The sequence below is a fragment of the Aptenodytes forsteri genome, unplaced genomic scaffold (genome assembly GCF_000699145.1).
Source record: "Aptenodytes forsteri isolate BGI_AS27 unplaced genomic scaffold, ASM69914v1 Scaffold7, whole genome shotgun sequence".
NCBI lineage: Eukaryota > Metazoa > Chordata > Aves > Sphenisciformes > Spheniscidae > Aptenodytes > Aptenodytes forsteri.
Genome location: NW_008795919.1, coordinates 1,734,615 through 1,758,593, shown reverse-complemented (window position 1 = coordinate 1,758,593; position 23,979 = coordinate 1,734,615). Strand labels below are relative to the sequence as shown.

Below are 23,979 nucleotides of genomic sequence, written 5' to 3'. Positions count from 1 at the left end.
CCGCTGCCCGCTGCAGGGGGGCACCCGATGGGCCGGGCCGAGGGCACCCTGGCTCGGAGGGGGTGGATGGGGGTGCCCCATTGCCCCCCTCAACCCCACAGAGAGTTAGTTTGCTGCTGCCCCCGCTCCTCCACCTCCACCCAGGCTGGCCCGAAGTGGAGGGGGGGCCACGGTGACCCCCAGCCCCGGGGCTGCCCCCTCCCTGCCTGCACCAACCTGCTGCCAGGAGCTCAGCGTGGGCTGCGAGCTGCACCAAGCTGCTGCCAGGAGCTGAGCGTGGGGCTGCGAGCGGCAGCAGCGTCCCCAGCCCAAGCGGGGCTCGGCACCAGCCAGGCTGGCTGAAGGTTAAACGCCGGCGGCGGGGAAAGCCCCACTGCCTCCCGCAGACCCCACACCTTCCGCCCCACACGGCCACTTACGGTCCTGGAGGTGACACCAGCTGGGTGCAGGCTCGGCTGGCAGCAGCGGGCTGCAGTGACACCCGGCACGAGCACAATGCTTCCCCGCTCGCCTTGACTTTGCCACAGGACTCCTCCGGCTCCTCCGCAGGAGCTTGCAGCATCCTCCAGTTCAGCGGGAGAAGTTCCTCGCCAGGGAGGGAGGGAGGGAGGGATTTAAGGCAGACCCTGCCTGGGATGCGGACGCCTCCAGGCGCAGGTGAAGACCTTCTGCTCGCTGGGCACCCCACAGCCCCCTCCTCGCACACCCCATCCCAGGTTTGGTGCCCCGGCACACGGCTCGCAGCGTGCCCAGCTCTGGGGATACTGCGCGGGTCATCTCTGCTGAGAAGCCCTCTCCCTCCTGGACGAGGCAGCCAGGGCTGCCAGCGGCACGCAGCCAGCTACCTCTGCCCCCCGCCACCTGCCCTGCATCCCCTGGGTGCCTGGTGGGGGTCCCAGAGCACTGCCTTGGGGAGAGCTGGCATGCATTGCTGGGCCCAGCAGCAGCCCGGGGTAGCTCGGAGGGCAAAGTGGAGCCCGTGGGTCGCTCAGGAGGGCGAAACCTGTTGCCACTGCAGCCACAGGGGCTCCCCTGGGCCGGGGGGACCCCACGGGGATGGGGATCCCCAGGCTGCCCTGGGCCACCCACTCTGGGTGTCCACAACACCCACGGGATGGCTCTTCTAGCATCCAGAGCAGCAAAGCCCAGGGTTACAGGGCTGCTCTGCCCACCCCAGGACCCCGCTGCCCCTGGGCTCCCACCGGTCCTACCTCTGCCTGGGGAAGGCTGGCGGGACGAGGGGGACCCCCCGCTCGGGGCTGCGGCGGGGCAGGACGCCAGGAGACACCGTATTGTGGTTCCCAAAGGGAAAAGCCAGAAAAACCGCCTTGCCCCCCCCGGGGCGGTCCCGGCAGCTCCCTGCCTGTCACAACGCCCTCCCCATCCCGGGTGCGCTCTGTTTGCCTGCTATTTTTGGCAGCCTCCTAAGAGCTCCTCTCAGGCTATTAATAATGAGAGTGCGAAATTCGTTTGGCCTCTCCTATATAAGGAAAGGTAGAGGCTTAGAGGCAGCTAAATATACTGGCGCATGCGGGAGCAAGCGGGGAGGCTTTGGCACCGAGTGTGGAAAAGAGATTGTTTGAACAATGGAAAGACGGACTCACTCGGCACACGGGGCCCCGCGCGGATGGACAGACAGACGGACGGAGGGAGGCATGGACGGAGGGTGACGGTGCCCATGGGCCTGCACCGCAGCACCTGCATCGCACCCCGATGTCCCTCGGGGCCCCGCTTTGGCAGGACGAGCAGCGGGAGAGGGGAGGAGGCGCCTGCAGCAGGGATGCTGTGCGAAGCCCCTGTCCCGAGCCAGCCGTGCTCTCCCCAAAATGCCTACAACTAGCCCACTGGGCCAGCAGCAACCCAGGGACAAACGCTGAGTCTGTGCCCGACCATGGAGGGATGTGCGGGGTGCCGGTGCCGGCAGTGCCACGGTGTCCCCAGCTCCCCAGGAACTACCAGCATCTCTGCAATGCCCTTTGCTCACAGGGGCTGCCCACACCCATCATCACAGCGATGCTGCCTCAGAGCTATTCCCCACTTAATGAGCAGGTCATTACCGTTACCATAACCGTAACTGTGTCACCCCCACGGCTGCAGGGGTGCTGGGCGAGGTGTGGGAGCTCCTGCCAGTGCGGCCGCTGAGGCTGGGGAGAGCCCGGCTGGAAGAGGTAAAGCAGCAGCAATTCAGGGAATCCTAACGACAGGAAGGTGCTGGGGAGCAGCGCCAAATCCACATGGTCGGAGCAAGGACAGTGCAAGCAGAGGGGTGCAAACGGTGTGCGGAGAGAAAAAAAACGTGCTCTCCTCCAGAAAGAGCCTTTTTCTTTTTTAACTCCTCCTAGCCACGAGCACTGCTTAGGGAGGGATCAAGCAGAGCCAGGGAGCTCGGGGTTGTATTTGTGGCTACACTGATCTCCCCGGCTCCTTCGTGGTCTGACAGGCACCCTGGTCTCAGCCTCAGCCAGCTGCAGCATCGCAGCACCAGCGGCCGCATCCATGCGCCCCCTTCCCTAAGGGGTCCCGGGGCTTCCCCGGGCTGCTGAACCACCAAAATGCCAGGACGGCTGTGACAGTGGTGGGCAGAGTCCTTGAGCTGCTGCCTTGGCCACAGTCACCGCTGCCTCAGTTTCCTGAGCTGTGAAACTCCTGCAACAAAACCTGTTTCTCTGAGATTTCTCTCAAATAACAAACCTGGGGTTGCTCTGAGGCTCCAGACCAGACCCAGATCCCCCCGGGGAGGCGACGCAGCTGTAGGCAGGAGCAGCTGTTTGCCCACGTGCAGCGAGAAATCCTGGCTCTCTCCCCGCACTGCCCTGGGCCTGGTGCAAGCTTTCCCTTCCAGAAGCTGAGCCCCGAAAGCCCGCAGCTGGGGGACGTGGGGCTCCCTCGCCCATGGCCACCGACCCCTGTCCCTCACCACAAGCGAGCACTTGCTGGGTTTCCTCCCGCACCTCTGCAAGGAGCCAGCAAATGTTAAGTGATGCTGAGCAGACAGCGAAGGGAGCTGGCTGGGAGCAGATGGGAAAGGGCAGCCCTTCAGAGAGCTTCCCACAGGGACAGCGAGTGAACAGGAGAAGGAAAAAAATAGCAGAGAGCATGAACACAACTGGAGGGGACCCAGCTGAGCACCGATGGCAGAGGGGCGGCAGGCAGGAGCCTCCTGCCGCTTTGGATTTCCAGAGACAGGGGCTGCTTCCAGGCAGGTTCCTGCTGGGAGACAGTAGGGCTACACCTGCCCTGATGCCAGGCAGAGGTGTGCTACAGCATCGGGAGCCATTTGATGTCTGGAGAGGGTTGGGGTGGCTTTATTTTGAAGGCAGCTGCTGCCACGCTTGTGGGCAGAGGCAGTGGGCTAGGGAGCCCGGGAGATTTGGCTTCTCATGTCCTTAGGAGACATTGAGCAGCGTGAACTCCAAGGGCTCCAGCACAACCCATGGACCACGTGAGATGCACACAGACAGAAGGGCAGCTCTGAAGGTGAGTCTCCTCCCCCCTCTGAAAAATCCGTGTCCCGTGGTGCTGTCAGGTCCCTTCTGGCTGTGGTGGTGCTAAAGTGCGTTCCCTACAGCAGCCAGCCACAGTGACAGCTGGGCAGCCTTCTTAATCTCCTTCAAGGACTCCGCTAATTAATAAATGTTCCTCTGCTCCATTAGGAGGAACAGTTATCCCAGGTGTGGGTGCAGCTTGAGCCCCGACGCTGCTGCTATTTTGCTTTCCAGTGAAATCAACAGTCAGACCCTGCCTCGGCTGTCAGGGAACAGCCCGGGGCAGGCCCAGGGGACTCCGTACCCGGTCAGCAGGAGACCAGGGGCAAGAGCCGTCGGGGGCTTAGGCTGAAAGTCAACTTCAAGTAGCAGAAGCGAATTTTGGTTGTGCTAAAGCAGGAGCAGATAAACAAACCAGGGATCAAAACACAAGCATGGGGGCTGTAGCATGAGGCTCAGCATCTCCTGCTCCCTACGCAAAGCACAGCGATCAACACGTAGAGGTTGCTGCACTGGTCACTGAGCAAGGAGCGGACTCGGCCGTCTGTCAAGCAAGCTCTTGGCAGCCCCATTAGCTGCGCTGGCAATAGAGCCCATGGCACGCTACAGTGGCTGGAGCAAAGGCAGTCCCTTGTCCAGCAGCGCCGGCTGAGACCCCGCTGCCGGGCACTGGGCGAGAGGAATGAGGGAGGACTTCCAATTCTTATACAAAGAGCACAGTGGTGTTATTAGGAACTGTCCCACAGCTGAAACTGGAGAAAGAAGCAAGCTGAGCAGCAGCAAAACATCTTCCCTGTTTATTTGCAAGAAACATCTTGTTTAAAAAAAAAATTACTTTTAGTCTTGATCCAAGTAACACTGCAATCAACGAACATTGTTAAACCAAAGTCCAGACAGGTTGGGCAGCCCCTGCTACGCAGAAGAATGAAGAAAAGAAATTTAAGAGCAAACTATTTTATGACTAGATCGCAACATTTGCCTCAAACATCTTAACCAGTGTTTGAATATGTTAAAGAAGAAAACAAAATCAAGTGAAGCTGATGGTTCATCTAACAGATGTCTCAGCTTTTAACTTCCACACATGGGTAACTCGTAGCCAGTGTCTCTAATTGTGAAATCATAATGCATAGCAATGCAGAGACCTTCCCGAGCAAGGTCAGCCCCGCTCATGGTGCTCGGGTAACAAAACAGCAGCGATATTAGTGATGCCACGGGGGAGGAGGAGAGGGTGGCAAGGGATTTCAAAATAACGCGTTTGCTCTATGTGCAGACACCTTGGGAGAGGTCTGCGTTAACGGTGCTCTAAAGCAGACAGTCCGCCCCGTCCCCTGGGTCAGGGGGTTCCTACGCTGGGCCAAAAGTTACTGCCTTCAGCCTGGGAGGGTCTCCTCGCCTCCGTCAGCTTCACAGGCCCTCGTGCTCCCACGAGGCCAGGGTGCGGTTGCTGCGCGTCCCTGTTTCTTGCAGCCCCGCGAAGGTGAGGGCTCAGCGGCACCGAGGGTTAACACGTGGAGCGAGGAAGAGGGCTGCACAGCCAGGGAATACTAATGGGAGACAGAAGTCTAACGGGAGCTTGCGCTGTGCTCTGTCACAAACCCGCACTCGGCGATGACAAATGACTAACGAGCGAGGAAGCCGTCCTAACCGAACCGCTCGGCGTGGAGGGAACGCCACAGCCCACTGCAAAATCTAGCCGTAGCAGGCGGTGCTGCCAGCTGACTACAGCACCCCAACCCAAACGTTTGTTACCCCACAGTGAAATGTAAGGATGAAGAAAATAACCTCGGCTAAACAAAGGTGTGGCGATAACAGCTGCACAGATTTTAATTCTTCCCTCTTCCGTAACAAGAAGCCAGGCTTGTTTGAAAGCACACTCTGCATCTCCCGTGAGGGGTACCGAGCTCTGCACCAACGAACGCCCCGCCACTGCACCCAGCCCCGATCTACTGCAGGGAGGACTTCCCTGGGACGGGCAGGAGCAAGAGGCTCAAAAAGCACAAGCCCCAAGGACCAGAATCGGCGAGAGTCCAACAGCTCTCCTCTAACAGCACAAAACGCTTTCAGGCACAGTCCCAGGACCACATCTGATCAATCCCTGCAGCTTCAAAACCTCATTTTCCTCGTAGTTTGTTCATCTTACATCCAAATGAAGGGAAACGCATCAGAAGGTGACGTTACCCGAGTTAAGTGTCTGGCTGTCGTACAGCTCGCAACAGTGGCTGCAGCCAGCACTGGGCTGTGCCCCTTTGAGGCACGCCACGGGGAGCATCCCGGTGTCGGCCATCCCCGTGTGTGGTCCCAGGCGGGCTTGGAGGGAAGGAGCCGTTGGGAGAGCGGGTGCAGGAGCAGCCCGGGAAGGGGAAGCCTGGCTCGGAGCACCAGCTGCGCACGAGACAGACAAGCTGGAGGGTGGCCTGTGCCGTGACGCAGGCAAGCGAGAGGCAAGCCCCGTGCCTGGCAGAGTTGGGAGGGCACGAGGCTAATGCCTCGGTACTCGGGAGAGCAGCAGGCTCCAGTGCTGGTGCCTGAGGAAGACAGCTGATTGCCCAGAAAAATAAACTTAGCAGCAGCCATGACTACATTCAGCGAGGGAACATTCCCTCGCATTCAATAGTGTTTAATCTTCATCTAGCTCAACACAAATCAGTAGTGCAGCAATATAAATACAACTGAGGAAGTTAAAGCCTTTTGGCTTTCATAGCTAAAAAAAAAAAAAAAAAGCCAATTAAAAAAATTTTCAGGATTTTAATTAAAAAAAAAAAAAAGCCAATTAAAAAAATTTTCAGGATTTTAATTAAAAAAAAAAAAAAGCCAATTAAAAAAATTTTCAGGATTTTAATTAAAAAAAAAAAAAAAAGCCAATTAAAAAAATTTTCAGGATTTTAATTAAAAAAAAAAAAAAAAGCCAATTAAAAAAATTTTCAGGATTTTAATTAAAAAAAAAAAAAAAAAAGCCAATGAAACAAGTTTCCAGTTTTTAAATTAAACACAAAGAAAGGCAATAAACTGCCCACCCATCCACAGAGGAGCAGTGGCATCCTTCATGCCAGCAAGAGGCCGATTTCTGCCCAAGGACCGGGGTGCAACTCACGAAAGCAGCACAGTGAGATAAAGGAGCGGGTATGGGAAAGGACCACCACACACCTTCCTCCCAGAGCCCAGGCAGCAGAGACACACGGCCACTTGCTGCTGGCACTCACCATGCAATGTCCTCGGGTACCGAGAGTTCCCTTTGCCACCAACTAAAGGACACCAAGCGTGTACTTCGCACTGCGTTAGGAGCACGCAGGGCTCTTCAGCCGTAACAACATGAGGTCACTAAGCTGCCAGCCGGAGGGAGCAGCCAGCTGCCAGCGACTGAAGATATCACCCCCCGTTTGCCTGGGTTGTGCAAATTTTAAGGAAAAAAGAAAAAACCCACAGTATATAGCGTTTCATAACTGAGATATGGTTAATGTCCAGACTCACGGACTGCTTGGTGACCAACAGGAGGTGCTGGGGCCACTGAACATCTCACAGCTTTGGAATTAAGCCAGACACTAGACAGAGGTACCAAAGGTGGGTGTTCCCTCCTGGCTCTGGTACCCAGCAGGAGAGCTTGCTGCAGGAGGGGGTCTCCTAGCCCAGCCAATTACCGCAGACAGGTCAGCTTTTCACATCTGAACAGGCACCATGTCATCAACACTCCCAGTGAGAAGAGCCTGACAGTAATTTAGAACAGCTACAAAACCCTCTCCTACCTGCAAGCTGATGGAGTGTGACCGTAGTGTTTAGATTCCCCCTCCTCTACACTCCAAAAGCAGCTAAGTGCATGTGAAAGGACGAGTCTAAATTGAAATAGTGCTTAAACCATTAGGGAAGGTGGGAGTAAAAGAGAAGCAAGCTGTTCGGCAGCAAAAGTAGCCTGTGGTAGGCTACCAGAGCCTGAAGGGAGCTCAGAGCACAGCTCAAAGCACAGCCTTGACCTTCCTTCTCCCAGGAGCTCCTGAGGCAAGTGAGCTGGAAGTCCATGGGTGTTTCCTCCACTGCAGTCTGAGGTGGGCTAGGAGGGTCCTACGCATTCACAGTTGCTCCAAGTGGTTCTGTCCTGCTGCTCTCCAGACGCCAGCTCTGTCCTTTTCTGATGCTTCGCCTGGGGTTCACAGTTGCCATCTCCTCCCTTTGATTTCCCTTGAATTTCAAGTTCAAGTACAACCAGTTTTAACTGAATGAAAAGAAACCCACAAAAACAAAGTTATTTTCTATGAAACGAGTTAGCAGCATTGTCCTAATCAAACTGGCCTCCAAAGGCCCTTGTAGGATAGGGACGGGAGTGGCCTTTCCCACTGAGCTCCAGCAAAAGGCCGCCTGAGGGGAGCTATAGGATTTCCTCCCTCTGGTTCTTGGGTTTGAGCATCACTTGTCCATTGCGCAAGGAGCCATTCTGGCTACGGAGCAGTTTCCCTTTCTCACGGTCGGGCCACGTGAAGATGGCTTCATCGCTGTCCAGTTCAGACTCAGAGTGCATCAGGCTAGTGTTGAGGACCTGGGCTTTCTGTCTGCCGCCTTTGAAGGAGAGAGATTCTGAGGTTAAAAATACTTTTAATACTGGTCAACAACCTCACCATACTCCATTCCCCCTTTAAGTCTCCTTTTCCTGTCATGTCAAAGCCTAATCAGACTTTCCTGTGTCTGACACTTACTCCCTCAAATGCTGAAGCCAAAGCGATCCTGCTTCAGATACTTTGGCATGACAGAGGTCACAAAGACACTTCGAGATAGTGCAACGCACAACAAACAGGCAGGAAAGCAAATTACATTACCAGAAGGGGCTGTGAGTATACGTGGAAGCTTTGTCTTCCTGACCTTGCTTGGGGCATTGCCTAGAAAGCTCTCTGAGGGCTAACGGCTGTAGTAAAGAGAATATGCAGGTGTGCGAGGGAAGATCGCTGTGTTCTTACTACCCTCCCTACTCTCATTTCTGCTTCTCTTGCCTGCAAGGGAAGAGAGATAAATTAGCAGGCTGAATTTAGATTAAAGCACAAGGACAGGAGAGAGACATTTACTGATATTGTCGGCAGAGGAAATATTTAAGTTTAGCCTTTCCTTAATAGAGAAATGCAACATTTCCTCTGTTAGCAGAATGCTCCCTGGACATACCTAGCAGGCAAAAAGACTTTAGTCAGCAGCCAGCCTCGGAAGAAGCAAGATGAGTTTAGTTACCAGAGAGCAAACGGTTGAGGCACATTTGCTACAGACTGCAGAACAATGAGCCCTTTATTTAACAGTGGGGCTCTTCTGTGTGAGGTGACAGATGGTCAGATTAAAGCAGAGTTGGGTGCTGAGGGAGGAAAACACACATGGTTTTTCTTTGAGGGTATCCATATTTGTGCAGTTGGGATGGCCCGGTTCTCAGAGGAATTGTCTGATCAGCTCTGTCGCTGCAGTGCTCTCCAATGCTGCTGTTAGGCACTGTTCACTTTGCTGGAACACCATTAAATGGGATAATACTAGGACGAGCAGTTATTTTCCACTAGCAAACAAGGATCAGGGACTATTTTCTACGCACAGTTAAAATAACCCCTCCTCTTAACAGAAACAGGACAAACACTCATATTTGAAACATATACTTCAGCAGCTGACATGCTTTGGTGGGGCTGTGCTTTGCACATACTTTCCCACATCTCCCTCCTTTCCTGGTGAGTTAGCGGCTCCGTTCAGGTATCAGATACAATCGCAGCAAAAACGCTCCAGCCTGAAATAACTCAGCGATCTTTGGAAAGCACTTGACAAGCACTCTCGAGGACAGCAATGTAGACAGGAAAGTGCTGGCTAAGAACACTGAAGAGAAATGACTGCCTTTCTGGAATTGGCTGACGGGCCTGTAGCCACACGGAGCACTGAGGACTTCATGGGTCTCCCCCCTAAGATAAGCATCTGCTTCCTGGAAAAATTAGAGGATGAGCTAAAATGTGAAACTTTCAGAGCCTGATGCTCACAAGGACAAGAATGAATAAATTTATGAACAAGTCATTTGGGGTGGGAGAATATGGGGGCAGAAATAAACATCGCTCTCTCCAGTCCATGAGTATTTTCAGGTTGCTTTCAGGTGTCCCTTTGCTTACTAGCCAAAGTCGATCAGTTTAGCGAAATGCTTAGTGACACTGAATTCATGCTTTGCTGTAGAGCAAGTCCAAGGAATTGCATATTGGCAAGAAGTGAACTACGAGAACCCAGTGGAAAACTTTAGAGCAAGAGAAGTTATAGTCAAGACCCAGTTTTGGGCTTCCTGGATCAGGCCGGTCTCTTACATGCATCCACTTACTACTTCTGTAATACAAAGTGGAGACATTGGGACCAGGCCAGTTTCAGCCCCAATTTCTAAACCAAAGAGTAAGCGAACTTGACTAAATACCCTGTATACAGATCTGAAACAAGCTCTTAGATCTTCTGAGACTCGTCTGTCAGTGCCTAACACCACGTTTGTTTCACTCTGTGATTTTTAGTCCACTGAGGACGAGTGTTCTCAGTCAGCATTCTGGAAACGCTGAGCTCTTCCCTCTCATGTTTTACCTGCTTTGGGATTTGGTTTTAACTCCAGGCTTTCTTGATCCGTTGCATCCAAAATCTTGTATTTGCTTTTTCTTTTGGATTTTCCTTTTCGTCTAAAGGGGAAGAAAAGGAATTAAGAAGCAGGCCATTTATAAAAAAGCCAGAAGAAAAAAAAAACAACTCTGATCTTCAAAGCTAGAGTACTTGTTTATTTCAGATTATGTACATATCAGAAAGCAAAACATTAAAAACATTGCTTTAGTTGCACATTTATAGGCTAATCCAAATCTTGCTTCTTAACTGAACCCAGAGCTCTAAGACTTCAACGTTTCACTTGAAACACTAAGTGACAAAAACTAATATCCCAGGGCTAAGCAGATGACCTGCTGGGGCGATCGGTTTGAATCTTTCACCTCCTAATGCAGCTACTTGGCTCTGAAGCACTGATACAGCGGGGGTTATGGCCTCAGTCCCACCTCTTGCAACAGCAGATCACCATCCAGGGTAAGATTCCAAAGGCAACCACAATGACGAAAGATGCAATGATCACATACAGCACACTCCACTCTGAAAGCAAAACACCCCAGAGATAAAGACATTTTGGCACCCCATACAGTTGACAGTGTGCGCTTTAGATGACTATTCTTGAGAAAGAAAAAGAAAAGCCTGACTCTTTGCAGAATTAGAGGCTAGCATCCATCACTGACAGCACCACTAGCTCACCTACGGAAGCCAGAGGCTTGAGATCCAGTGTGCGGACTCGCTGCACAAGGGCATTTTTCAATGTGTGTTTGCTGATTTATAAAATTTGCTCTCCTGTGGCAGGAAACCCTCTGCAGGGGCACGACAAAAAAGAGGTGTAATTTATACACCTCTTGAACGGACTCAACTCATATTGAGTGTTCACTGAGAGGGTGTGAAGAGGAGTCGCTTCCCTATCAAGTATCAGCTGCCTAGAAGGTAACGTGTAGTGAGGCCAGGGCAGGGACTATCTCCTTGTGTGAGCATCATGTCAGAGATACTGGGAGAAAGCAGGTAGCTGGTACTCTGCCTGCCCTGGGTTTCAAACACCATTTGCTTTCCAAAGGTGAACAATCCCAGGGAGGCTGCACGTACCACAGTTGCTTTCGCCGTCCCCCATCTGCACCCTGACGAAGTTCTCCATCCAGAAGGGGTCACAGACGCAACGCTTGGTGAAGGAGTCACAGCGTCCATGCTCAGAGCAGTTCAGCTGACATGCTAGGGACCAAAACCAGCAAGGTGAACTAAATGACTCACACGCAAGGCAAAAATGGGACAGTACAGTTCAATACAGCCAACCCCCGTAGGCTCTAACTTGAACCTTGTTCCTCGGTAGTTCATCCTCTTAGCTTAGCCATAATCGCAAGCAGCAAGAAGCGCAAATGTAAGCACCTAGGCCTCATGCCAAACTATAAAGTCCCACTTCACTAACAACGTAAGACAGTGACTCTTACTTACTGACTGTGTTAATTTCTAAAGCCCGGAAGATGAGGAAGTCTGACTGTTGTTTCCGTAGTTCGTTTTTTAGCGTCCAGGCTACCTCTCGTCCTTTGAATATCTGATGGGGTGGCTGGTTCTGTACAAAAAACACCATCTTCGTGCTGGAAGTCAGACAAAAATGATTATCTGCTGCTTTTCCAAACATCAGGCAGAGAGGCATTCTCCCCAGTCTGTCATTAGAGGGACTTATTCAGAATCCCAAATTTATTTGAAGACCAGACATCTGTCTCCATCTTGGAAGCAATAACGTTAGACCTGGTCATACAGTAGAAAACCCTTTGGGACATCTAATTCATCCGTATTTTCAAAGCTAGGGCTGGACTGTTCTTGAGTTTGATAATGGTTTTGTCAAGTCTAGTTTCAAACATCATCAAGCACATCTTTGCATGTTCACACTAAGTACACAATTCCCCAAACTTTAAGGTCCTGCCATTTTCATAATCCCCTCCCTCACTGTGGGATCCTTAGACCTTACTACATGTGGAACTTGGGGGCTCATTTAACTGCTCGGCACAGAGCTCCAGCAACAGAGAAGACAATGAAGGTTTACAATTTTTCGCAAAGCTTAGTTTGAATGCGCGAAGTGTTATAGCCAGAAAAAAGCACAGGTGTAGAGGATACCGTATTCTGCACCTTTTATTGCATTAACGTTATGATAGAAGAACTTGCTTCCCTAGGCTTGCTAGCCTTGCAGAGCCCCTGTGTATCGATAATGGTTTTGTCAAGTCTAGTTTCAAACATCATCAAGCACATCTTTGCACGTTCACACTAAGTACACAATTCCCCAAACTTTAAGGTCCTGCCATTTTCATAATCCCCTCCCTCACTGTGGGATCCTTAGACCTTACTACATGTGGAACTTGGGGGCTCATTTAACTGCTCGGCACAGAGCTCCAGCAACAGAGAAGACAATGAAGGTTTACAATTTTTCTCAAAGCTTAGTTTGAATGCGCGAAGTGTTATAGCCAGAAAAAAGCACAGGTGTAGAGGATACCGTATTCTGCACCTTTTATTGCATTAACGTTATGATAGAAGAACTTGCTTCCCTAGGCTTGCTAGCCTTGCAGAGCCCTGTGTATCCTTCAGATTCACAAAAGGATGCATGAATGTTTCAGATTTATTATTATCAGTGAGCCTATGAGTCAACAGGATATTAGTGGAGCCCTCAGAGTATGTGAAAGAACAGCAGCTGGGGGAAAAAGGTATTTTTTAAACAGTACAAGTTACTTAGATAGTTGAGGCAAAAATGGGATCTTAAAGCCATCTGTCAGAAAATAATCTCTGCTCTTTTCTAACACTTCCCACTCTTTTGTCTACTTCACAAACATATAAACAGATGAAGCATTAATTACAAGAATCCCTTACTTGCCTTACTTGGTGAAGAACAGTGGCAACTGGCCTGGTCACGGCAGAGATAGAAAGATAATACTACAACAGAAAGTGCTGGCTCTTCTGTTCTGAGCTCTTTAGGTTTGCACGGACAATGAATTCTGATTTTACTGCTACAGCGGGCAACGTGGACACGAAGGAATCGATACATTACTGAACTCAGGAAAGTCTAAAGAATAACTGCAGATTTATTGCTGACTTGCTGCATGACTTTAAGCATGTCCCTTAAATCTTTTTCACTGTTTTATCTACCTTAAAACTACTCCACTTTCAGTAAAAATTAAGTGCAATATTGTACTTATTTCAACAGATTACCACTCTGCCCTTGACAAGCTTGTTGCCATGCCACTCACATGCATGTTCAGGCATCCTCAAACACACCCACGGTAACGACGGACTGCTGTTAGTACGGAGATATGTGCAGCTGTTGCTGTGACAACGCTACAGCACCAGTCGCTGAAGTTTTCTGCAGAACAGTGAATTTCCCAGACCAGCCATTTGTGCAGAGGTGGAAAGCTGAACTCCATCAGGTACTTTCATATCAAAGCAGCATGGACAGGATCCAGCTGGGCCAAACCATCCCTTGTATGACTTGCTGGTTGCTGTACTTGGAGCTGAGCAACATTGTCCAGGCAAGTAACACGACCCTGGCCTACAGCCCTGCCTATAAGCAAACTTCCACTTGTTTAGAAGAGAACAGCTATAGTTTATTCTAAGCTAAATAGCAATCAAACCCAAGTTTTCCTTATCTCTTCAAACAAAAATTACACTGGTTTTCAACATTTTATTTTACATTAAATTGAAGCAGTTGTGTAGGCAGTAAAGCTAACGTACAACTACAAAGTTGGCATGCAGGGCTACTGCTAAGGGGATCGCTACACCACCACCTCTGGTGTGGCATCAGTGTTTCACCAAACTACCCCTGTACCATTATTTGTCCAGTTATAAGTCACAGCTGTAGAACATCCTTCAGATAGTCTTCACAATTTTCAAAACCAAATCAGATTAGTTCCTATTTTACAGATTTGGGGGGCAAAGACATTAGCAGCAGCAAACAGCTTTTGAGGACAATACACTCTCTCCAGAGGGGAAAGATACCCAAGACCTGCTTGGCAACACACCTTCTCTGACCCGAGCAAGCAGGAATATCAATTTTAAGCAATGTCTCCACATGTTCCGATTGCCCAATCTGCTTCCCAAGAGAAAACACCCCTTGGTTTAATAAATCCTCAAGCAATCCCTCTCCGTGTACATTCACAGACGAACCCTACCTTTGTTCGGTGTACGGCTGGATCTTCTGCACAGTAATGTCCGAGTCGAGGACCCCCAGCAGAACGCCTATTTGTCGGATGAACATACCCTTCTGCCTCTCAGTCAGCTGGCTGACGTTAACATCCAGAATTATCTCCACAAGGTTATTTTTCCTAGGATCTAGTGAGAATGTAGATAATACAGATCTTTAGAACTTCTATTTAACAGTCTGGGTACAAGTCAGGTTTCTAGTATCTTTCCAGAATGTTTCTGCTTTGAACACAAAATTACAGAATCTCACTGTAGGAAGGGACAGAAGTCTTTCCGTCACAGGTAATGGCAAGCAGTAAGTCAGCCTCCAAGAACCACATGAAAATACAATCACATCCCCCAAAACTTTTGACCTTTTACAGTTCTGAGCTGGACTAGCCTACATGTTTTAATTTCAGTACACTGTATCCAGACAAACACAGGGCTTGCTAGTGCGCTGTAGGCAAATGTGGTACAGCACAAAACCCAGACTCACCAGGCTTGACTTCCACTGTGGTCCTTTCCACATCGCTCTCTCCTTTAGCATCTGTTACTCTGAGGTGGAATGTGTAGGTCCCTTCTACCAGATTGGACAGGAGAAGGACAGGATGATGGTCTGAATTATTTAAGACTTCCTGGAAGGCAGAGCAAAATAAGTACCGGGAAACAAAGGATCAAACTAGCATGATATATCATCATACTTAAGGATATCACTAAAAGGTAACAGGTGCAACAACCAGCTTTACATTTCCTCAGGAGCTGTCAACGCTACCTTTCACTGACTTTTGTGATGCTGCAGACTGCCATTTAAAACAGAAACCTCACCCCAGCTGCAGGGCTCCCCTCGTCCCGGGTCCACAAGTAGCTGACAATTCCCTTATCATCAGAGGACTTCGATCCATCCAACTCAGCTGTATTTGTGGGCAAGGTGATGACAACATTACCAGCAATCTTTGCAACTGGCGGCTTGTTTATCTCTAAGCAAACAGAAAGAAAGCAGTTAGAGAAAAATCTGGTAAAGCCCAGTTAAAAACTACTGCATTAGATCTCCACTGTAACCTAGAAATCTCTATCTAACCCTGGGGGAGGAGAAGGGAAATTATACACTGCAGGATTCAGCCGAAGATACTGTTCCTCCAGAAAAGGGTAGACCCCAGACTTAGAGAAGGCCGTTTCAGCGCTCTCCACATTATTATTCACCCATTCCTTACTCTTGGTGTGCCTCTGAACACAGGTTTTGCTGAACTGCTTAGAGATAACCTGCATCTCAGGCAGCTCAGCGCATGGCTGGACATACCTTCTTTGACAATGACGTTGACGGAGCTTTGGCTCTGCAAGTTCCTCTCATCTTTAACTGTCAGAGTAAACTCGTATGTCCCAACTTGAAGGCCTGTTACAGTGGCAATGCTGCTGTTGGCATTCTCCAGCTTGACACCATCTGGGCCCCTAACCAAAGCACAAGAGGATCAGTTTAAACTTTGCACAGACCATGGGAGCTAGCCTCACACCAAACAGGAGGCTCAAGCTCAAGCAGAGTTTATGGGGATGCAAACAGACAGCTGCCTGGAAATACACAGTCCACGACAAAAAGCAAAATTACTTTCTCCAGTTACAGCAAGATAATCCAAAAAGTAAGTGCAGCATTCGGAACAAAAAACATAATTTCTGGTGGTTTAGTGTTTTGGTTACTTTTAAACCAGGGGAGCACTGATACCAGCATTTAAGTAGGGTTTACAAAAAGTGGTACTTTCAGCAAAATTGGCTCATGAACTGCACAATAAGCCAATTTTTTTAAGAAAAGGTATAGAGCAAAAATATTTCCTTCATTTATAAAAGCTTTGCACAGACTTTGCATTAGCAAACGGAAAAAGCTACTGCAAGTTGCTCATAGGCTTTTTCCTGAATTCCCTAAAGCACTTCAGGGAATTTAGAGTCTGAAGGGAAGCATGACAACGAGAAGAGAAGAACACTGCCTCATTCAAACATACTGCAAAAGGATCAAGTTAGAAGGCCCTACTGTTATTTGATTACAAGAGTCAGTCTCTTCATACAGCCAAGACCACATCACACGGCTGTGTTTCGAACATGGCCAGTCTCCTTTACACGCCACAACCACACTGAGAATGGGAATCAGGCCTAGAGGTGAAGGCAAAGATATTCCTAATGCTCAAACAAAACTCCACCTCTCTCCAATTACACATAAATCCTTGTCTCATTCTAGTCACTGGTAAAGCTTGTCAGGCCCGACGTGACCGGGATTTAACACAAGGGAGGTATGTGGGGGTGTGTCTTGTTTTAAATGAAAGACCTAGATACTTGCATAAGAACAGTCTGGAAGATGATACACACCGTGTTTTTTCCCAAAGAAAGGAGATTATCTTCTGGTCATCTGAGCTCTTGCTGCCATCTAGAGTGGTGCTGTCCACAGGAAGAGTTAATTCTTTATCTGGACCAGCATCTGCCTTTGGGGGCTTATTGTTCTCTGAAAAAGGATTGCAATATTTTTCATGCACATGCCATAAAAGGTGGAGCTTAAAACCCCAGCATTAAGAAGTTCTCCATGAACCCTAGTATATTTCTTGCCCATTATCTCAACCTTGTACTCGGAGAAAGTGAGGTTAAAAGCAGTTAAGAGTTCAGGTCAGTGTTTCATTCACACATCTGCAATAAAACGAGAATGAAATCTAGGAGTTCTGATTTTTGCTCTCATTCTCTAAGCATTACTCCACTTTTCCTGCTCCTATCCCAGGACCAAGCACTGTGGGAAGAGTCAGCTGCTTAGAAATACAATCCTGCCATTATGGTGGGATAACATCAATTAGACTACATTGCGTAAAATAAAAGAACAGCCTGGAAAGGCAATATTCCTAGAAACTTTCTTTTGTTGGTTTATCAGCAATATACCAGCCCAGAATGGTCCTAAATTAGAGCATCTTTTCTGAAAGCAACACAAAGCTATCATAAGATCTAGGGTATGTTGACAGATTGATGCTCGCCTCTAACCTCTGGAATGGAAGTGGCAAAAGCAGCTAAGGGCAGCTTACCTGGCTGGACTATCACAGTGACCTCTGCAGTGGATTGGTGCCCAGCAGAATCGGTCACTATTAGCTGGTAAGTATAATCACCTTCTTGCATTGCAGAGAGCTGTAAGACTGGTGTCCTTACCCCCTTTGAGAGAAGATATTAATGTATTAAGAAGAATCCTTACACAGATGATGATAGACCAGAAGACTCTGCTTCTAAAACAACTATTATTGGCAGATTCTAGAGGCTTATTAACAACTCCTGCTATGGGGCCAGAAGTTTGTGCCACTTAAGCATACAAGGCACTTACAGCTAAATTTATGCACAGCAACAAGGACACTGTTGTGGAACGTAACAAGAGTAATGCCACATAGGTGTTCAGAGCTTTTGAGATTCAATAGCTAGCAATTCAAGCAAAACCTCTGGGGAGCCCTGTGCAAATTACACACATTGTGAACCCGATTCATGGACTTTATTATTCCAGAAATTTGACAGTACTAATAATCTTTAAAAGAAAAATAATGACATGGAAACAAGTTCCAGATTTTACTGTTTAGGACTGAGGAGTGTCTGGGCAGTATCAGCAAAGTTCAGACTCCAGTGTTCAGCTCAAAAGATCCAGTCCATTGTGTTCGCCCAGCTTAGGAAATGCATGACCTGGCACAACGGGTTATCCTGTGCATCTAAATGCCATTCTAACTGATAGTTACCTAAAAAAAAAATCACACCATCTGGCTTCCACATCTGCTGACAGCACTTAAGCATCCCTATTATACCATCGTTGATTCAGTTATCACTGATGTTCTGAGAAGTCAGCAACTGAACAGAGAAAGAACACAATTCCCTAGCAGCCACATAGGTTAAAGTGAGATACATGGGTGTGATCATGTTGTGCTGAGACCTGTTGTATGGGACATCAGAATCCAAAGCTATCAAGTTCCCATCTCTCTCAATCCTCCGTTCTTGAGCAGTATTTAAAACTACATTGCTCAAGAAAGGAAACAGGATGCCAATGAAAACCTGTGGCTAGACTGGTGCACCAGCTCAGCCACTAAGCCAATACCAGCTTCATGTGGATTTAGTTTTAAGTATATATTTAATCATCACATGCTTGCTCTGTAGGATTATAAGAAATATTTGCTAACAGTCAATTAAAAATGGTTTGATTATAGAAAAAAGCCAGCTAGTGAGTAAGCCAAGATAAGTACAGGAGACTGCACTGACCTGCATCTCCATCACCTTCCCTTTGCTGTTAGGGCTGAGCAGCCACTCATAGCTGACAATGCTGTGATCATCGGTGCTCTGATTCCCGTAGAGGGTGATGGAGTTCTGAGGCAGGGTGATCACTTGGTTTGGGCCCGCATTTGCCACTGGAGGATAATCCACTGCTTTGTTCACAGTCAAGTTTGCAGTGGTGGAATTGCTGGCACCATCTGAGTCCACTACTGTTAGACTGAAGAGGGGAGGAAAAAAAAAAAAGCAAAAGCAGTGAAGAGTCATGATTATCAGAGCTGAATACAAAACACTGGCTGGAGTTAACTGAAATGCAAAAGAAGAGTTAGAAACTTAAGACACTTTCAAGGACAGGATAGTAATTTTTTTGAGGAGTGAAAAAAACTTATGGTTGGAGGCAACTGTGCTTTTTCTGAACAGAAATTTCCTCCAAATGCCCAATTATCAGCCGCAAAGTGATGCAAGAAATTCAACAGTCACGTCCGTCTCTCACTTGAAATCTACTAACTAGTACGAAGATAAAACTGTCTTAGTGAAAGATCATCAGCTTTCGCATACACAGTTGTGATGGAAGAAGACCTCCCTGAGTATGACACTGCCTCCCAACAGAAGACGTTCATTACTAACCCACAAGTGGCCTGAACACAGTATGCCTCCTCAGGTAGGCTAGTACCACAAAACAGAACTGCTTTTTGCTAAATCTAGGCCTGAACATCGATCTGATTAGTGCATATACCAAGTGCTTAAGAGGAAAACAGTGTTCAGTTATAGGTACTCAGGTTTATTTTATTTTAAATAGATTTGCTGATGCAGTGCATGGACATCACACCAAAATGCAGACCAAAGGAAAAACACAGAACAAACATTAAAGTAAAATCAGCTACTACCTATTACTCAGGTACATGCAGAAAACCATTAGGCTTCATTCACTTATCTGGGACAAACACATTGCATTTAAAAACTGGATTTAAAGACTGCATTTCTTCCTAAGCCTTTACCCAAACAGTTTAGGTTCGACATTTCAAGAGACATTTTGTAGCGCTGGCAGACCGTACGTTCCCTTCTGCCATCATCTTAAACCAGTGCTACAGCTTAAGAATAAGAAGTAGCTGGATAGCTTCTCTCTTCTGAAGTGAAAAGCTATGAAACTACCTCAAAGTGTAGGAGTGGAGAGAGAGTATATCACAAAATAGAGTTCTCTCCCTGTTGTTGTTTTGTTTTTTGTTTTTAAACCAGACTAACACTTCAGGAATCTTGTACATTTTACTCTTAAGGGATGAGAACTGATCAAATCTTCCAGGTATAACGTACCTGAATGTGTAATTCCCGGGTACCAGGTTGGTCAGCGTCAATACGGCAGAATCACTAGAAACTTTTTCCTCCCGCAAAGGACCCTTCAGTTCTTCCCAGTGATAGCTGACAATTTTATCATCATCAGTGCTTTCTGTTTAAATTATGGAAGAAAATGCACATACAAGGAGTTAGAAAATGCTGCTTCACAAAACCCAGATGTTCAGCCCCCCATTTCAGTGTTGGGCTTAGCGGGCAAAGGCATTTTTGGTCCAAGCCCAGAGGTCTCCATTATGCTCAGACACCCAAACTGTATGCTCTCCTCTACCCTGTTTCACAGGTATACTCAAACACACTTAATCCCAGGTTTGTATGTGTGCTGGGGGAAGGCAAAAAAAAAACCCAAACAAAACAATAACAGAATAATACTAGTTGGGGGTAAGACAACCTGAACATATTTAAAGACATTCCTGAAAAGCTCTGGTGTGGGCCAGGATCAGTAAAGGTGGTGTGTTAGCTAACTAATACATTTGAAGCTTAACACAAGAGGCCAGTAATTTTGACCGACAGTAATTTTTTTTATTCTAGGTAGCAACCTCTAGAGCTTTTTCTTTTTTAGGAGATTGGCTCGGGCCAGTGCCCTTCAAAAGGGAAACATGAAGAGGTGCTGTTGTGTGCGTGTCCCCTTCTCCTGGCAAGAGAGGCTGATTCTTTTCACTAGTGTTTGATAGTGTCACAGCCAGTTCCTCTAAAACTTCATCCAAAGGGCCAGCCCAGAACCAAACACACAGAAACCAGGCTTGCTAGACTACTGCATTTAAAACAGCAGGTACTCACGGCTGCCATCAATAACAGTTGAAATGGTTGGGAGTGAAATCTCCTGGAACTGTGGGGACACGATGGCAACAGGACGCTGATTCACCCGAGGCTCTGCAACAACACCCAAGCTGTTACAATGACATCTACAGGCAGATCATGATAGAAAGCCCTGGCCAAGGAACTCTGCAAAACTACTCTGCCTTTGCGCACCAGAAGTAGCAAGCAGAATACATATTGCACATCCTCTTCCTTCTCCCCAGCCCTATCTACCCCCTCAGTCCTGCAGTCAGCAAGTCCAGGAGAGGAGTCCAAAGTGTGGAATTGCTGTGCCATACAGCTCCAAGACAACCACTGATCAGCCTGACTGTAGAGAACTGCACAATCAACGACAGTGATTCGTGCTTTCAGCAAGTTATACACCAATGCAGGGAAACAGTGCTAACAAAAAGGATTTAAAAAAGCAAGGAGGCGAACTGCCACACTGCTGCTCTGGAAATGGCTGCACTGCATCAGTTCTCCCATACTGGGTCAAGCATTCAAGCACAGACCATTCTAACAGAGCAGCACCTAGAGCTTCTCGCCAAAGTTTGGCTGCTGCTCCGAAAAATGAATGATTTTGATGCATGCTGCCAGCTGCAGATTCACTGCTTATAAGGAAATGATCAGCAACAGCATCCAGAAGGCCAGCCACGCACTCTTGCTAATTTAGGGAGTGCAAGAGCACTTCTTTGCCCACAAAGGTTGTAAAAAAGTCTTGCTGAAGTGTGCAAAATAAAGGGTTTTTTTTCATAAAAGGAGACGCAGAACCTGTGGTTGCCTCTTTACACAGGCCATCTAAAAAGTGAGACCTGGTGAGACAGTCAGCTCAAGCTACTGTACCTACACCAGCTCATCCGCAAACCATGTCTTACAGTAAGGAATGAGATTTGACGTAACCTGCCTGTAGTTGGGAATTATATTCTTTACTGCACAGGGAAGAAAAGAGCCTCCGAAGGAGCTTCAAAGCTCTGGCTTCCCTTCATTTTTTGCTCTTGCTGCTGTAAGCTTTTTACCCGGTTACAGCCAGTTTTTATTGAAGCAGTGGCCTTCCAGGGCAAGGCATTTGCTAAGCACTTTTGTATCAGTATTCCAGCTCTTTTACTGAGTTGTTGGCCTGTATGCAGTATAGCAGAAGTAGCTATGCGTATTAGCAATAGTTTCACATCTCAGGAAATGACTTAATACACATACATATATACTGAGTTCACAGCACAACAGATTTTCACTACGTTAAACCAGGGTCCAGTCAAATAAACAGAACACGATGATACGGGTATCATGGTTTGTCAGAGACAGATGAAGTTAAGAAAAGATACAATTCCACCAACTCACTTGGATTCACTGTTACATTCACGTAACCCTCTCCATGTGCGTTTTCCCCATCAACAATGACTTTGAATTCGTACAGACCAACAGTAAGCTGGAAGTAAACACAAAAGATTATTTACCTTCAGGATGGTAGCACCTTGTCAGGAGCTATTAGAAAGTCAAGTTACCATGCTTTGGCACAGTAGCACATTAGCAGCATAAAACACAGGCAATTATGCTTCAACCAATGCATACACAGCAAAGGATGGTTTCCATGCCAAAATGGAATGGCTATGCAGAAACCAAAGATTAATATTTCTTTCTACCACAGGTGCCACAGGATTGTCAGTCAAGCTTTATTTTCTAGCAACAATAGGCAAACAGAAGAGAGATAACAGATTAGTTCAGGTTGTCTGGCCACAGGAATCTGTACTAGCAGATTGCATCTGAGATGAGAAAGGCTACATGTAAGAGAAGAAAATCTCTTCTTATTTTTACAAAGGAAACTATTTCTTCTCTTTCTTCTAGGTGACATGAGTCAGGTAGTCACCCCTTCATCATTCACTGTTGAACCAAGATGAGAGGGCGAAGAACGAGGTGCTGGACAACAATCATGGTATCCAGAAGGCTGAAACCCTGACAGAGACAGACACGCTCCTTTCAAAGGGCTTTTCTCTGCATGATATTGTGACTAAAGCCTGTAGATTTTTTCCGAGTGCAGCAGAATCCAAGGTGCTCAAAGGAACGTCTCATAAATACAGAGCTGTATATTCCCACAACATTTAAAGCCATTTCCTTGTTAAGAATCCCCATGTGCAGAAACTGGCAATCCTTTCACTGTTAGAGCTTGTCTAAAAGCAGCAGCCAGGGACATGTTACGAGGTACTCCACAGCTCTCGTTAATGGAATCAGCAAGTCCCTTTTCCAGTGGGTAGTACAAGGCTTCAGACCTAAACAGACCACCACACTGTTTCAGTAGCAGAAATAGCCACAACCCTTTGTTAATGTTAAATTGTGCCATTTGTATGGCTTGACACACTGCTTGTAAGCAGCTTTTAGATCCTGAAATCAATTTCTTCTTTTCCTCATGCCAGATCAATCTCTTTTTTGTAAGAGCCTTAGAAGAGGGCTTGCAGTCAAATGTTGGCTGCTTGCCCATCATGCAATTTCCTATTCATCCTGAAATCACATACAAGTCTTTCCTGGCTGCCAGGGTCCCCATCTTCTCCACTTGGCACTTAACAGGATACGAAGCAGCAAAAGCTTTACCTTAGATAACTTAAGGGTCTGGGAGTGCTTCCCTTCCATTTCTCCACCGTAGTCTTTTGGATGAGTAATCAATTCCCACTCATAGGAATAAGTAGTTCCTTAAAAAAAAATAAGTCCAGATGTTTGTTTTTAAAAGACTGCCTTTCTGCCAGGCTAAAGAAAAGTAAAGGTATTAAACATTTACAAGGCACATTCTGCTGCACTATGGAGAAATGAGACAGCTTGGAGTTTGGGCTGCAGCTTTTTGGGAATGTACCCAGGAAAGAGACAATCTGTGCTTCTAAACACATTTACTCTGGAGCCAAAACCCATCTTTCAGCCTCTAAGGCATTAGAGAGCTTTGGAGAAATCACAGCTCCAAGATAATAAGAGAGAAAAGTCTTATCATGCCCTCAAATCCTGCAGACACAACATAACGCCAGTTTTTGAACAGGAATGCATCTATCCCTGTTGCTGCACAACACGTAACATGCTTGCCTCTCCTCTGCAGTCTCCTACTGCCATTGTGGACAGAGCTATAGATATGAACTTTACAAGTATCTGTGAACAATTTGCATGATGAAATGAGGAGCGTATAGAAATGCGTTCCTCAGCATGTCAACCCCCAAATCAGATTTCAATCCACCAAATGAGAGATCACTTGCTAAGACAGCTTGTTGCCTATCAGTAAACATCACAAAGAGATGCCGAGGAGCCACTGCTTCCTCACATACCACTTTAAGAATATGCTGTCTCCCAAATCTAATGACTTTGTGGCACTTTCAATGCTTTGTGCGTCTTGCTATTTTCT

General features: G+C 47.6%; 1 protein-coding gene across 2 annotated transcripts in view; it reads right to left on the bottom strand.

The window, feature by feature from the left end:
• Positions 1-6,424: 6,424 nt before the first annotated feature.
• The window catches only part of KIAA0319L (KIAA0319 like), a 32,324-nt gene continuing 14,769 nt past the window's right edge, over positions 6,425-23,979 (bottom strand). Inside the window, exons 5-21 of one of the 2 annotated variants that reach the window (XM_009284750.2) lie at positions 23,190-23,287; positions 21,945-22,032; positions 20,592-20,684; positions 19,776-19,908; positions 18,456-18,684; positions 17,252-17,375; positions 16,557-16,689; positions 15,505-15,653; positions 15,033-15,184; positions 14,704-14,842; positions 14,198-14,357; positions 11,496-11,638; positions 11,133-11,255; positions 10,493-10,583; positions 10,038-10,129; positions 9,790-9,845; positions 7,890-8,030 (exon numbers count right to left, since the gene is read on the bottom strand). In XM_009284750.2, coding sequence (XP_009283025.1) covers positions 7,992-8,030; positions 9,790-9,845; positions 10,038-10,129; positions 10,493-10,583; positions 11,133-11,255; positions 11,496-11,638; positions 14,198-14,357; positions 14,704-14,842; positions 15,033-15,184; positions 15,505-15,653; positions 16,557-16,689; positions 17,252-17,375; positions 18,456-18,684; positions 19,776-19,908; positions 20,592-20,684; positions 21,945-22,032; positions 23,190-23,287 — 2,042 coding nt within the window. In that variant the 3' untranslated portion in view covers positions 7,890-7,991. Of the gene's footprint in view, positions 8,031-9,789; positions 9,846-10,037; positions 10,130-10,492; positions 10,584-11,132; positions 11,256-11,495; positions 11,639-14,197; positions 14,358-14,703; positions 14,843-15,032; positions 15,185-15,504; positions 15,654-16,556; positions 16,690-17,251; positions 17,376-18,455; positions 18,685-19,775; positions 19,909-20,591; positions 20,685-21,944; positions 22,033-23,189; positions 23,288-23,979 lie in introns of both variants that reach the window. The other variant, XM_009284749.2, reaches the window with a different exon arrangement.